Source organism: Euphorbia lathyris, chromosome 2 (genome assembly GCF_963576675.1).
Source record: "Euphorbia lathyris chromosome 2, ddEupLath1.1, whole genome shotgun sequence".
In the NCBI taxonomy this organism is placed as follows: Eukaryota; Viridiplantae; Streptophyta; class Magnoliopsida; order Malpighiales; family Euphorbiaceae; genus Euphorbia; species Euphorbia lathyris.
The window spans coordinates 88,130,755-88,146,952 of NC_088911.1; the positions used below are offsets into that span (position 1 = coordinate 88,130,755).

The window sequence follows — 16,198 nt, forward strand, 5'->3', positions numbered from 1 at the left end:
CAGATTGACGAACGAAGCTTTGGAGCTTAAATGGAGATTACATGTTATCCCCTTTTGTACTAGCCAGGAGATGTGGCAGTATGCAATTAATTTAGTTTTTCACTATGCAAACCCATAAAAAGCAATCTAGTGATTGGGGGGTAAGACTTCTTTTTCTTCTGGGGTGGGGGTAAGAAAACAGAACAGAGAACAGAGAAACAAAGACGAAGACAGCAGTAACCATCTTACTAAACAGCACTTAGCATCTGATAGATTTCATAATGAGTTGAGTTGAGAGGACTATAAGTACCTCAACTGCAGAAATATGTATCCACTGGACAAAATGTTAGATTATTTACTGAAGTTCCTCCTAGATTAACCTTAATGGTCTAACTAGATAATAATAATTAGATGGAGATTTCATTCATAGTCCACATCCTATCACCTCTATCTACGCTGTACACTTTGATAGTTGCAACTTTAACCTCACAGGAATTAACATATAAATCTCCATAACAAAATTTCCCTTTTCCGAGTTTTTCCAAGTAAATTAGAGACCTGTACTGCATTGCATTTGAGAGATCATATCATATCATATCATATCGCGGGTGTTGGTATATTTCTGACTTGATTAATCCCTGTTTTTGCCAAAAATTGGAATTGTTCACAGTTCTTGACACCAATTAGAGAAAGCTCTTTATGAAGGAGATCAACACATGGGGGTAAAGAGTTTTTAAAACCCATAGAGCAGCTCTTGTCACCTTCATCCACATCCTGAACCCCGCCTTTAACCAGACAACCTACCTGAGCACCCTCCATATATGCTTTGCATGCTACCAGAATGTCATGCCCGTACTTGTGGAAATGACCTAAAGCGAAGTCTTCAAAATGCTGCATTCAAAACACACTTCAGTTTCTTACTATACATCAAGTCAATGATACAATTGCTTAGAATACAATAAGAAAACTACCTTTGGAGGCCTCCTCATGGAATAAATCATTGTCTTGAGTGATAACATGAATGTGTTCTCATTGTACTCCAGTGATCTTTTTTCACCATCTGCTGAGCCATTCATAACTGCATATCCAGGCTCATTAAAAAATGGCTTTTGATTCAATATCAATGCTTGTATAGAGACAAGCACTTGCAGCACAGTTGACACACCAGGTTGCCACTTCTCGTTTTTGCTTCCGTGCCAAGTGCCCAGAAGGCTAAGGCATACCTTCCCAGTATTGTACAAATTTGGGTTCAGTCGAAGACCACCAGAGTGATAGTGAACATTCTAGCACAGATAATGAAATCCCAAATCGTGAGACCAAAAAAATTATTAGTGAAGACAAAAGCACAATCATAGACAAATTCAGCACATACCGGTGGTACATTGGGATAACCGCTAGGGAAGCAAACATCAAAGAAAAACAGACCATCATGATAGGGTGTACCCTCTGCTCCAATAATTACAGCTCGCAATAGATCCATCCTTGACTCATAGACCCGAACATATATCGTATCTGTAACATGTAAGAAAAAAAATAGTAAACAAAAGAAAAAAAAATTAAAATTTAAAGCTCGTGCAATAAACACATAATTGCCCACAAAAAACAGATACCAAAGATGAAAACTTCTGTTTCTTTTATATAAAGATAAGGTGAATGATACAGTACTTCCACAAAGAAAAATCATCAATTCCATTTGAAGTCATGCCAAACAGCAAAAGAAGACACCCTTTTTCTGAACTGGCAATCTCAAAACTTCTTATTAGCATCCAATAAAAATCATGGCAGGACTTTGTAATCCTATTTTTATTATACTTTGAACATGAAGTACAGATTTGTTGGTGATTTCCAGAGTTCATGTAACGAAGGCTCAAGGCTGTAAGGTGTACTTTAAGAGGCAAACTAAACATATCGAAGGTCTAATACAGCTACTTATTGTTTTCAAAGAGAGTGGAAGGTAAACTGATTATAATTTTTTAGTTTAATAAGTTATTGCATAATGTACTAGGCAAGTTATTCTACCCCAAGGGTCTTTGGTGTCAGCATAATCAAAATGAGAGAGCAAGAGAAAATGGGGCAAACATTAAGTTCATAGAACTAAAGTGAAACGAAAACCACAAATAAGCTGCTTCTATCACGGGCATGAAAAGAAAAATATATCATAATCAATGCAAAAAACAGTATCCTACAAAAACAGGCTCTTTGACATTAATATAACATTAAAAATTCCAATTAGAAAAATGAAGTTAAGAAAAACAATAAAAAGGAAATGAGGAGACCCACTAAAAGAACAAAAGAAGTTGGACGGACAGGTAAATTCAGTGTTTGACTCCCATATGCAAAGAAGCTAGGGACCTAAACAAGTAACCTTAGAAAGTCCAAAAAGTTCCAGTATATCAAAAGCTGACACAAGTACCAGCATATGGACGCGGCCCGGTGCACTACGCGTCCCCGCTGAGCGAGGGTCCGGGGAGGGGTCCCACCACAAGGGTGTACTGGGAGCAAGCCTTCCCAGGCCAATTTTTGGCAAGAGGCCGCTCCTAAGACTCGAACCCGTGACCTCTTGGTCACACGACAACAACGTTTACCGTTGCGCCAAGGCTCGCCCTCAAGTACCAGCATATGTTCGAAAAAAATAAGATTGATAGCTGTTTTTTCCTTCTCTTTGTATAACATGTTTTGCAACTCATTGTACAAAAGGATCAAAGATCTATCAAATTGATTGCCAATAACAAATTGAAACAAAAAGCATAGAAATACCAGGCAAATCTTTTTTCAGGATTTTCCATTCCTCTTGGATTCTCTTTGCCCAGTTCTTCGCAGGCTGGCAGGACAATGGAAAAATATGAAATGAAATTACATTGAAACAGAATATCAAACAGCATAAGAATTGCAAAAAGAATACTAATAATAATAATAATAATAAAGGATTCCATTTTCTAAACAAGTACCTGCTTCACTGAAGAACCATTGGAAGCATAATGATGATCTGCATGATCTTCAACAGTATCAAACTGCTTAAAAGCTTGGTACTTCCTCAGAATATCATCTACATTCACATTTTTTGGAGATCTGGCTACACCTTGTTCAGGAAGATTATGTTCGACATTAATTGGATCAAAGAAACCTGGGTAGCTTGGATACTTAAGATCAGCAAATGAAGATTTTAATTTCAATTTGTAATCAGAGATAGATGATGCCATTATATTATCTAGTTTGGCTGGCCAAAACGGAGTATTTGTACCACCTTTGTTGTTTTTAAGTAATGCAGTATATTGTTTTGCATACAATGGATCATTATCAAAAGAAATAGGCATTTTTCGCAATTTCCATGTTGAACTCCTTGAAGTAGCTGGTGTTCTTTTTCTAACAAGAGGTGTGGGATTCACAATGCCAACTCCATGTTGTGTAGAAGTTTGTTTCTTCCTGCTTTGGGCAGTTTGTAGAAATGACGAGGAGGAGGAGGTTAGGTTAGCTCCAGATGCTTTGCCAGAATTTACAGCAACTTGAAAAGCTGAATTACTCACTGATGCCAACTTTTTGCTTCTCTCAGCGTTATTAAATGCCCATGAATCGAGAGGATATAAATCATTTTGATCAGCCATACTAAATGAAGCACTTCTAGTAAGAGTCTTCTTTGCCTTATGAACTGAATCCAGCAAGCTCGGAATGGGTGCCTCCACACCAGGAGGAATATCCACATTATCGAAGTGGGCTTGTAAATATGCATACTCGTCAAAAGCCATGAAGTCATCAGAACAGATATCAATGTAATCACTTCCATTTAACAAATCAGAATTAACACCATCTATGATTATTGGTTTATGTGATCCTCCAACAGAACTTTCAGGAGGATAGCAAATATAATTGGCCAAAGCTTCCTAGACAAGAAAAGAATAACACAAAATGAAGGCGGAAGTAAAACAGAAGAGAATTGAAAGAACAAAATTATTGGATATCGTACCTTGACCTTGGTATGATTGTACACATCAGCATCATCTTCTATAGCTTTACCTTTATTCTTTGTGTCAATTTTCTCATCAAGGATAATGACATCAAGAGCATCTTCATCATTGTCAACATCAATTACTTCGCGCATTATATCCTAGAAAATGTTAAATTTTTAATATTTATATAATGGTTGACAAAATGAGATCAATAGACAAGGGGGAAATTGTTAAAACAGAAAATGGGGTGCTAAAGAAGCTAAAAGTGCAAGGTCAAGATTTATCATTGATCTTTTAGTTAGATCTGAATATCAATGGTTCTAATTTTAAAATTTCTTGAAGAAAAAGAGGTGAATTAAAAGAAAAAAAAAAGTTGCTTCTGCGCAAAGATAAAAGAGTAACTAGTAAGACCATTAATGACCATATAAAAGCTAAGGTCTTCAAGTTGTGATCAGAAACTTAGCTTGAGCCATTCCACATAGCATATTACAAAAGTTTATCTGTCACTGGAAAAAAAATCAAGCTGCTGCCAACAATGTACCATAGTTCAGACTGATCAACACTTTTAACTACCATAATTATGAGCTAAGTCAAGGCCAACCATGCCAGATTTATTTTCCAAGTGACACAAACAAATAAAAGTTAGCCATTTTTAACAACTCCAGAGAATAAGTGAAGAAGAAACGTGTTCAAATTTTATTTAATCTAAGTAAAGTGACTGAAAAACAAACTTAGCTACTCTGAAAGGCACCTTTATTTTCCGATCAAAACCATGTTCAGCACAAATCGAAAAAAAAAACACAATTTCAGAGACTGGTGGCAGCATAACATACATGATCAATAGAACAATAATCCAATTCAGTCAAAATTAACAACCATAAACTCACATTAAAACCAATCAACACCGAAATAGCACAAATTCTGGGATTATTCAAAGAGTTCTACATTGGCTGAGATAGAGAAAATTCCAACATTATGCAGTTGTGGTATAAGGAATACAACTGGATAAACAATTCTAATTATGAAAAGTTAGTCATACCACACTTAATTTCAAGTTTTATCCAAAAGTAATAAACCATCAACGACTTAATTAAAAAAAAAAAAAAAAAAAATCAATATCAGGAAAAGGAAGGAACCGGCAATCCCTAAAAACCAATATTATCGGTCAAGGCGGTGTTTTTTCAGCTAAATTCAATCACAATAACACTAAAACAAAAGAATGGGAAAATCTGAAAGGACGTAAAAGCTAAGAGAAGTTTGTTGTCAAAAGAGAAAATGATCGATCATCGAAAAGAAAGAAACCTGCTTAACTTTAGGGCGTTTATTAGGGCGAGAAGGCGGAGGCGGAGGAGGGGGAGGAGGAGGGATTTCGATGACGTCCGGGTCCATCAGTAATCGCCTGCTTGAAGAGAGAGAAAAACACTCAATTTTAAAGGAAGTTTATTTTATTTATAATAGAAAAACAAGAGAAGTGAATTTAGACAGAGAAAGAGAGACTTGGAATTCTCGGAAAAGGATAACAGCGGCGGCTTCATTGATCACAGATCGGCTTCTCTTCTCTAATGCAGGGCCAGAGAGAGTAACCACGGCTTAGAGCTAAGCCGCTTGGCTTTTCCTATAAAAGAAATGAAGAGAGAGTTTTAGCCTTTTCAGAGTTCAAGCATAATATCTGCACTCAGTCGTATTCACGTATATCACATTCTGCCTTCCCTTTTTGGATTAATGTGCAATTTAGCCCCAATATTTAAATTATCAGTTTAAACCCTAAACTTTTTTATTACTCCTAATATTTCTTTCCAAAATTAATACCCTTCCTTTCTGTTAATTAACATATTGTATTTAAGCATATTAATGACTATGAAAACCGTTTTTATAATTGGAAGACACTCATTATTTGCTTCAGTATATACTTTTACAAGATTTAGAATAAATTTATTTTTTGTTAGCGGTTGTTTGGATGGAAGTAAATGAGAGTAATAGAATGTTAAATATTAAGTTAATTTTATTTGGGAGTTGTTTTTTTAGAGTAAATGAAGGTTAATGGAAGTTAAATGTTTACTTTCTTTAACCTCCAAACTCTAACCTCCAAATTGGGAGTTAATGGGAGTAACATAAATTTTTTTAAAAATTTTGTCTTTGCAAAATAAATTTAGCTTTCCCTCCCCTCCATATTTAAACTCTCAAACGAAGTTAAACATTTAACCTCATTTACATTTTATAAACTCACAAACAATGTGAATTTTTAACTCATTTTATAAACTCCCAAACAATGTTAATTTTTAACTTTCATTTTCATCAATTTTCTTCCCTTTCCATTACCTCTTTTAACTCTAACCTCCATTAATCTCCAAACTCCTAAACAAATGCTTAAGTTGAAAGAAAATTAAGTTATACTTTTTATGCCTTTTATTCCTTATACACAGACATGTCCATGGCCGGATTCGGGCCGAGCCTACCGGGTTTTTATATAAAATTACTTAGTCCAAGCCCAGTCCAGTCCACTATTAATTGAGGCGGACTCGGGACCGGACTGGACTCGGGCTTAAAAATTAAATCTCAAACTCAACCCATATAAACTCATCTAATATATATATATATAATTTTTAATTATAAAAAATAAAATTTATATTTAAAATTAAATATTTAATTAATATAAACATATAAATGTATTAATTAATATTATTAGGCGAGCCGGGATGAATGGCTAACTTTCATGTGGTCCAATTTCTTCATACTATGTATTTCATGGATCAGAATGTGTATCCAGGCAACTGCTTTATTCGTACGTAATTTCTTCTTGGCCCATTTTGATTCTAATTTTAGTTTCTTACTATATAACAGGCTGGTCTTGGTGGTGCCCGGGATGCTACAAATATAATTAGTAGTTCTGGTCTTGCTGCATCAATAATAACTACTATATATATTGCTAATCCCATATTTTTAAGTTGAGTGTTGTGTTACGTGAATATTCTTATTATACTGTGTTGCTCTCTCGATGGCGAAGGAGCGTGAAAAGGCGAAACCTAGGGCAATCTCGATTTTGGGCGGCGCGGGCGGCCGATCGGCGAAGGAGGCGGAGGTGCAAGTGGCGGGGAGGGGGCTGGATGTGGATCCGGTGCCGGATGGAAGGACGGCGGAAGGAGAAAGGAATTCAGAGGTCTCTCCGCGTGGTAGAAGGAGGAGCAGCGAGCGGGTTCGCGATAGGTCGATGGAGCGGGATCGGCCTGTGCGGATGGAGGGTGAGGGGCTAGATCCGACAGAGGCTGGTGATAGTGAGGCGATCTGTGGCACGGATCGTGGTCGGGAGCGGATCTGGTCATCCGCGGCGCACGGTTTGGATGGAGGCGGCAATTCCGCTGCTGGTGTTTTTGGGATTCCGGCAGCGGTTGAGGGTGGGCAGGAGCGGGGCTCCGGCTCGAGTACGATGGCAGCGAGGCTCCCTGGCCCTGGGGTGGAGGTGACCTGCACTGCGGCAGGAGTCGGCCCGGCTGGGGAGTGCGGTAATCTAGAGCCTAGCGCTAGTGCTATTGCTGGCAGCGAAGCCACGGGGGAGCCGGCAGTTAGGGAGGCTGCCCAGGTGAGGGCCCCGACGGTGCCCATTGGTACTAGGTCAATTAGGGATTTTGAGGTTCCCCTATTGGGCGGGGAGTTGGTCCAGGGGGCTGCGGGTCAATTTGTCTCTAGTGATATGGCTAATCATGTTGATTTTATCAACCCTGGAATTGGCCTGGGGAAATTTTCCTGGAGAGATAAGGTGATGGGGGTGGTTGAGGAAGAACCCATGATGGAGGATGACAGTATCAGGGATGAGTCTGAGGAATTCTTTTCCGACTCTGATGTTGAGGATGGTGAACAAGAGGACCCGCTGTGTCTTGTGATCCGTCTGTCCTCTGAAGATAAACGTATCCTCAGAGCAAAATGGAAATTAGCCTTAATTGTCACTGTGCTTGGAAAAAGAATTAGCTTTAATTACTTTGCTCAGAGGATCCAGGCTCAATGGGCAAAGAAAGGGAAGGTTACTATAACGGACCTAGAGAACGACTACTATGTCATTAAATTTACAAGGGCAGAAGATTATAATGCAGTTGTTAATGGTGGACCTTATATCATCTCCAATCATGTTTTGGCGCTGAGGCCATGGGTCCCAAATTTTAATCCTCATGATTGCTCTGTGAATAGGATCCTTACTTGGGTTAGATTCCCAGGTTTACCCATTGAATACTATAACGAAAGATTTCTGAATAAGATTGGTGGCCTGGTTGGGAAAGTTCACCATGTTGACAAAACTACCGTTGGGGCAGTGAGAGGCAAGTTTGCCAGGGTTTGTATTGACATTGATCTTGCTAAGCCTCTTCTATCTAAATTCTCCGTTCAGAATAAGGTCTTTCATATTGAATACGAAGGTATTCACAATATCTGCTATGAGTGCGGTATGTTTGGCCATACTTATGATGGCTGCCCTAAAAGAAGGAAAGTGGTCGAGGAGGTGGTGGTGCCTATCATAGGTAGAGCTGAAGAGAACCAAGGTGAAGGGAAGAATTTTGGTCCCTGGATGCTGGCCAAAAGGTCGGTCAGAAGGAAGCTACGAGCAAATACTACTCGGAATCAATTTCCAGATATCAGTAAGGAGATGAATTCTCTCCAAATTGCTCCTGAGATCAAGGCTAGGCCACTGATATTATGATTGGTGCTGGTGTTGACTCAGCATCCGGTTCAGGATCTAGATTCGGAGTCCTATCTCTTGAGGATGGACAGGATTCAGATTTATCTAATGAGCGTATGGAGTTAAGCATGCCAGGCCTTGAATCTGCCGAGCCAGCTACCATCCTAGGTGACTCTATTAATCCTCTTTCGACTCCAAAGCTGCTGCTAAGGGGAACTCCCAGATCATTGGCTCAACATGGAAAGTGAAGCCTAATGAGGTTAGTAATTTGAAAACTCTTGTTGATGTCCCAATTGGAAAGTCTATGGGAGTTAATAAGTTGAATATGAAGAAACCTAAGGCTAACCATAAAAAGAACCATAGTTCTTTGGATTCTTGGGATAAAAGAGGGCCTGCTGGCACCTCTTCAAGGCTCTCAGGAGCCCCGAATAAATACCTGCTCTAGGGTTTGGGCCTGTGGTCAATAGTCTTCCTTCTGATGGACTTTTTTGTTTGGAATATTAGAGGTGCGGCTAGCAAGGCGACCCGCATCCATGTTAATGATCTTATTAAGCAATTTAATCCTTCTTGTTTTGCTCTTCTTGAAACCAAGGTTAGTGGTTCTAAAGCAGATGAGGTGGTTAAAAAGTTTAAGAATTGGAATTGTGTCAGATCGGAGGCTACTGGTCGGGCAGGGGGGATTTGGCTTTTTTGGAAGCCAGGTCATGTTAATATTGATATTATCAGTATAGATAATCAATTCATTCATAGTAAGGTGTGTTACCCTGGCAATAAACCTTTCTTTGTCACCTTTGTCTATGCCGATCCTGTTTTGACTAACCGGAAAAGGCTGTGGGAGATCCTGTACTCTATTAGTACAAGCATGGTGGATGCTTGGATGGTAGCTGGGGACTTTAATGATATTGCCCTGAGGAGTGATCAGAAAGGGGGAGGGGTAATCATTATGTCAACCGGTGCCTTAACCACAAGCAGAATATGGATTTATACGGGCTGTCTGACCTAGGAGCCACTGGTCACAAGTTTACTTGGAAAAGGAATAGCGTGTTTGTTCAGTTGGACAAAGTTTACATGAATGTTACGGCAATTCGTAGATTTCCCGAGGTGAACGTGATGAATCTCCCTTTCCGTCATTCTGACCATTGTCCAATCCTCGTCAATCTGGTTAAATGTCGGCTTAAAGGGAATAGACCTTTTATGTACCTTGTTGCCTGGGAATCCCATCCTGAGTTTAGAAATTTTGTTAAAGATAATTGGCAGCCTCATTCTAATGTTCTCCTTGCCACTGAGGGGTTTAGGAAGAATGTGGTGGGATGGAATAAAAACAACTTTGGCCATATTATCAGACGGAAAATAAACTCTTAAGAAGAATTGAAGGCATTCAACGCTGTTTGGAGATCCATTTTGATCACAGTCTGAATTGTCAGCTTAGATCTCTCCATAACGGGTTGGAAGCTGTGCTTAGACAGGAAGAGCTTCTTTGGTTCCAGAAATCTAGGAAGGCTTGGATTAAGGACGGAGACCGGAATACCAGGTTTTTCCACCTCTCGACTATTGTTAGGAGGCAGAGGAATCAGATTGATGCTATTAAAGACTCCAATGGTGACTGGGTCTATAAGGATGAAGAGATTCGCCGCCTGGCACTTGACTTCTACAAAGTCCTTTTTAAAGAGGACGAGGTGGATCTGGATAAGTCCCTCACTGGGATTTCTTTTCCTAGGTTGGAGGAGGATGCTATTAAAGAAGCTTTCCACCCTATTGACCAGAAAGAAATTGATCTGGCTTTCTCTAGTATTGGAGCTACTAAGGCTTCGGGGATCGATGGTATTCCTGCGAGTTTTTACCACAAACACTGGGATACTGTGAAGGAAGGCATCTACAGTTTTGTTAAAGGTGTTTTCGGCGGTTCCAACGATATTAGACTGCTGAATAAAACCCTCCTGGTCCTGATCCCAAAAGTTGAAAAACCTTCCTCCTTTTTGCAGATGAGGCCGATTAGTCTTTGCAATGTGTTATATAAAGCTATCACTAAGATTGTGGCTAATAGGATCCAGTGTATTCTTCCTGAGATTATAGGCCAGAATCAAGGCAGTTTTGTCCTTGGCAGGCAAATGATGGACAATGTGGTTATCGCCCAGGAAATGGTTCATTTCATGAAAATGAAGAAGGGTAAGAAAGGGTTTGTGGCGCTCAAACTGGATCTGGAGAAAGCTTATGACCGTTTAAATTGGAGTTTTCTTCTAGATAGTTTAAAGAGAGCTGGTATTTCGGATAGCTGGAGGAGATTGATTGAGGATTGTATTTCTTCTCCTGTTTTCCAGGTTATGATCAATGGAGATATGTCTGAGGAGTTCTCTCCCTCCAGGGGAATCCGTTGAGGGGATCCTATGAGCCCCTTCCTTTTTGTAATTGCTATGGAAAGGTTGTCTCACCTGATCCAAGAGGCTGTGAGCAAGGGGATTTTACATCATGTGGCCATCAACAAGTTTTGCCCTCCTATTACTCATCTGTTCTTCGCGGACGATATTATGATCTTTGTGGAAGGGAATGAGGAGCAGATTGGTGTGGTTATGGATATTCTTAATTGTTTCTGCACTGCTTCTGGCCAGAAGATCAATGTCCATAAGTCTCGGATGCTTTGCTCTAAGAACATGGATAAAAGCGTTTGTAAAAGACTTAGTGATGTTTCTGGTATTCCTCTTACTCAATCGTTGGGTAAGTATCTTGGGGTCCCTCTCCATAGCGACAGAGTTTCTAAAGCCTCTTTTAAAGAGACTCTGGATAAAGCTAATGGGTTGTGTGCTAGTTGGAAAGCTAATTCTCTGTCCATGGTGGGCCGCCTAACCTTAATCCAGTCGGTCAATTGTGCGGCTCCCAATCATATCATGCAAGCTTGCAGACTGACTGAGCCTATTCTCAATGAGCTGGACAAAGTTAACCGGCGTTTCCTTTGGGGAGATTCTGGAGAGGGGAAAAAGATTCATCTTGTCCCTTGGAAGGAGGTCTGCCAGCCTAAAAGTATGGGGGGTCTTGGTATCAGACAAGCTAAGGACAATAACAAAGTCTTATTAATGAAGCTTCTCTGGAGAATGTGGAAATGCCCCTCCTCTCTTTGGGTTCGTCTTCTCTGTGGTAAGTATCGAAAAGACAAAATCTTTGGAGGCCCTAAGGAGAGAGTCGTCAATTGTTCCTTCCTCTGGAAAGGGCTTAGTACTATGTTTGCCGAGTTTTGCTCAGGGGTTGGCCTTGAGGTGGGTAATGGCAAGTCCATCAGTTTCTGGAATGATATCTGGATTGGAGACAAACCGCTTTTAGAAGTGTGTAGCCTTCCCCCGCCTAATAATTTCCGCAATTGGAGGATAGCTGATGTAGTGGACTCTGAGGGGGACTGGATTTGGTCAAAATTTGATACCTTCTTTAGCCTGGATACTCTCCTTAGAATTAGGGGAGTGAAGATTAGTAATCATGAGGAAGACAAGGATAGGCATTGCTGGGCCCTGTCCAAAAATGGTGCTTATTCGTGTAAATCGGCCTTTGAAGCTTTTACCCTCAACAGGTCTGACCCTCTCTCTAATTCTTGGAAGTCCATTTGGGCCCTTAGAGTCCCTTACCGTATTAGGAGTTTCTTGTGGCTGGGAGTTAAGGACAGGTTGCTTACTAATTCGGATAGGCACAAACGGCATTTGGTGGATTCTGGAGCTTGCAGTAGATGCAGAGGCCATGATGAAACTTTGTGCCATGCTCTTAGGGACTGCTCTAAGAGTAAAGAGGTGTGGAAGAAAATTCTCCCACCCCACATTCTTCCTTCCTTCCTTACCCATGCTGAGCATGACTGGTTCTCTGATGGGGTTAGTGGGAAGTTATTGGCTAACATGGAGCATGGTGACATTTTCTTTGCTATCATCTGTCACCAAATTTGGAAGTGGAGGAATGAGGAGATTTTTGGTGATAAAACTATTTTTATTCCTAACTTACCTGAGTTCTTCTCGAAAAAACTCTCTATTATTACTGAGAGCTTCAAAGGGGATTCCCTTGCCAGATCCACCCAGAAAAGAGATGTCCACCTCGTTGGTTGGAGCAGGCCTAATGATGGGGTGGTAAAGTTGAATACGGATGGATCCTGCCTTAACAATAGGAAGATTGCTGCCGGAGGTGTTCTTAGAGATTCGGGAGGCGCCTGACTGTCTGGGTTCACCCAGAATCTGGGGTTGGCCTCGTCCTTTTCTGCAGAGCTTTGGGGTATTCTTTCTGGTATCAAGCTTGCCAAAAGTCTGGGTATAAGGAGGTTATCTGTGGAGTCTGATAACATGGAGGCCATCAATATGATTTCTGATAATCATGCTATTTGTCTTAGTAGCCGCAACCTTATCAAAGCTATCAAAAGGCTTTCCTCGTCCTTTGAGTCCTTAAAGTTCAGCCACATTTTCAGAGAGCAAAACCGGGTTGCGAATCGCTTGGCGGCAGCTGGTCATGAGGGGATGCTAGGCGTTACTACCCTTTCTGTTCCTCCTATCTTTCTTTCTTCTCTTTTTTTAGAGGATAGGATTGGGGTTAGCTTTCCTAGGCTGATCCCAGGTTAGGTGTTCTTTGTCTGTTTGTTTTTCCTTTCCTGTTTCTACCAAAAAAAAAAAAAATTAGGCGAGCCGGACTGGATCGACTCGTGCTATTTTTATTAATTTCAAGCCTGTCCAAAAAAATATGCGGGCTTTAGCGGGCCTGGACCAAGCTAGATCTAATATTAATTTTCATTGTCCAATCCCGACCTAAGGGACACAGACCTAGATGGGTAGGACGAGTACCGAGCCTGTGGAAAGGGTCTTACAATATTGATTCCCTAGGTTGTGAATGGCCACACGAGGTTAATAACCTTCATGATTGGAGCAGGGGATCTCAATACTGGAGCAAACTTTTGAAATGTATCGTATTTTTGTACTTATTTTGCTGCATCTCGAGCCATTAAAGGCCAATAGAACCCTTGTAGTTGAGCTCTCCTCCTTCATGAGCTCTACAATCTCCCTCATGGATCTTCTAGGACATATTGTGTCTCGCTAAAACTGATGCATTTCTGTTAGGGATGCAAATACGACCGCATGTATAAAATTTCCCCAATGGTAGCGTATCTCCATAATTTTCTTATTACTTAGATCTTTTCGTTCTTATTTAAGGAAGCTCGCCCATGGTGAGATATTTCCAAATGGGATAGAACCATTCGGTTGAATAGTCAATGAACATGACTTCCTTTGCTTCGGTGCAAGGTTTAGCCTTTTGTTCTACTAGGCAAGGGTAAATTCGGGGCCCTTCGGGAAAAGATGCCATTTTTTACAAGGAGCCGACTTTATCATTCTACTCTCTATGGATTCTCTATAAATCCACTTTTCGCCCTTCCAATTTAGGCTCAGCCAAGAGCTCTTTCACCATTTGCAAAATACATTTTCATAGAGTCCTTATGGGTCATGTACTGACTAGTGGATAGATTGACCATAAGTTTTTTTATGATGGCCCGATCTGGTCTAATTATTTTCAGAATGTGAAGGGCCTGAATCAATTCTTCATATTCCACAATGTTATTGGTGGCAGGAAAGTTAAGAGTTGTTGTATAATTTAGGAAGACTTCATTGGGTCCTTTTATAAAAATGCTTATCCACGCACCTTCAATACTCGAACTTCCATCTACGTAAACCTCCCATGCTTCTTTTAATAGCGATGATTCCTCTGTCTCATTCGATATTTCAATCATGAAGTCTTCCAGTGCTTGAGCTTTGGAAGCTTTTCTTGGTTCGAAAGTTATTTCTAATTCTGCTAGCTGTAGAGCCTAGTCCGCCAACCTTTCTGATGTCTTGGGATGTTGGAGGATTTTTTGAAGAGGCATGTCGGTTCAAACCATGATGGGATAGCTTTGAAAATAAGTTCGGAGCTTTTATGATGTGGCTACTACACCGAAGGACAGCTTTTCTAATCCGGGATAGTGAGTTTCTGCATCCCTTATACCCTGCTAACGTAGTATATTGAGAATTGCTCCCCCCCTTCTTCCCGAACTAAGACTATTCTAATAGACTCGTCTGCTACACTGATATAAAGGAATATGGTCTCACATGCTACTGGTCTTCTTAATAGAGGAGGACTAGATAGGAATTGCTTTAGTTCCTCGAATGATTTCTAGCATTCACTCGACCATTAAAAGTCTTTCACCCCCTTTTAAGCTTTTGTAGAACGTCATGCATCTTTTGGCTGAGTAGGAGATGAATCTTCCTAAGGCATTGATTTTGTCGTTCAGCTTCTGCACATCGTTAAGTGTTTTGGGTGCCTCCATGTTGATTATCGCCTGAATCTTGTTAGGGTTAGCTTTGTTTCCTCTATATGAGATCATGAAGCCTAAAAAAATCTCGATTCTACTCCGAAGGTGCACTTCTCTAGATTAAGCTTTAGGTTGTATCGTTTAAGGGTGTCGAAGACCATTTGAAGGTCTTTAGAATGCTCCTCCTTGGTCCGGCTTTTGATGATGTCATCGATGTACACCTCTATCTTGTCGCCAATGAGATCTTTAAAGATTTCATTTACGAGCCTTTGATATGTTGCTCATGCATTCTTCAGACCGAATGGCATTACATTATAATAATACGTACATTCGTGAGTGATGAAGCTAATTTTTTCTTTATGTTCGGGATTCATGGAGATTTGATGGTACCTTTGAGCTGTATCTCCTAAGGAATAAATTGCATAACCGGATGTGGAATCAATGAATGTATCAATACAGGATAAAGGTTGTGAATCTTTCGAGGTAGATTTATTTAGGCCAGTAAAGTCTACACAAAGATGACATTTCCAGTTAGCTTTGTTGACTAGCACCACATTGGCCCTCCATTTGGCGTTTTGGATTGGCTTGACGTGGCCACAATCCAACAACTTCTTAACCTCCGCACTAATAATTTTTTGGCGCTCCGACCCATGGTTTCTTCTTTTCTGACATATCCCTTTTATAGATTTATCTATGTTGAGGAAGTGTATTATGACTTGTTGTGAGATACCTATGAAGTCCGTTGGGCACCAGGCGAAGATGTCGATGTTGTCCTCTATACATTTAGTAATGTCCTTCTTGATGAGCTTAGCTAAACCTTCGACTATCTGAATTGGCTTGCCTTCAGCCAACCAAACTATTTCTAGGAACCTACGGGCTCGACTCTTTCTCTTTCCTCCTCTCTATGGATGGCAACGGGTAGGGTACCTGCAGGTAATGCCAATCCGAAACTCTTATCCTTTTATTTTTTAATTACTCATAGTCATCTCATTACCCTAACAGGTATACTTTTTGCATCACATACCCATCCCATTTAATTCGCGGATACCCGCGGGTACCTTTACCCATTAAAAATCAATAAATAAAACAAAAAAATATTACAAATTTAACAAAGTATAAATTTAATAAATCATCTATCTAAAAATTGAACAATTTGAACCTTAATTAATAAGAATAAATTAGCTTAGTAGTATCACTCAATGGTTGGAAAACAAAAGATTGAGGTTCAAATCTCACGTCTTACATCTAAAAAACAATGATATTTATTAATATATATAAAATTTATGATGGGTAGCGGGTACTCTATGGGGTATTCCCATA

At 40.1% G+C, this 16,198-nt stretch overlaps 1 protein-coding gene across 2 annotated transcripts; it reads right to left on the reverse strand.

Annotated features, from left to right (window-relative positions):
• Positions 1 to 224: 224 nt before the first annotated feature.
• LOC136218855 (probable ubiquitin-conjugating enzyme E2 25) lies at positions 225 to 5,575 on the reverse strand. Of its 2 annotated transcripts, none has more exons than XM_066005999.1 (8): positions 5,421 to 5,575; positions 5,235 to 5,322; positions 3,941 to 4,081; positions 2,928 to 3,857; positions 2,737 to 2,800; positions 1,352 to 1,491; positions 951 to 1,262; positions 225 to 870 (listed from the first exon to the last, which is right to left on the reverse strand). In XM_066005999.1, the coding sequence occupies exons 1-8, from the start codon at positions 5,456 to 5,458 to the stop codon at positions 577 to 579; spliced, it is 2,007 nt and encodes a 668-aa protein (XP_065862071.1). In that variant the 5' UTR covers positions 5,459 to 5,575; the 3' UTR covers positions 225 to 576. The 2 variants fall into 2 exon arrangements, with proteins under 2 accessions (XP_065862071.1, XP_065862070.1); XM_066005998.1 differs by having other exon boundaries at positions 5,226 to 5,322; positions 5,421 to 5,574.
• Between the last annotated feature and the right edge of the window lie 10,623 nt (positions 5,576 to 16,198).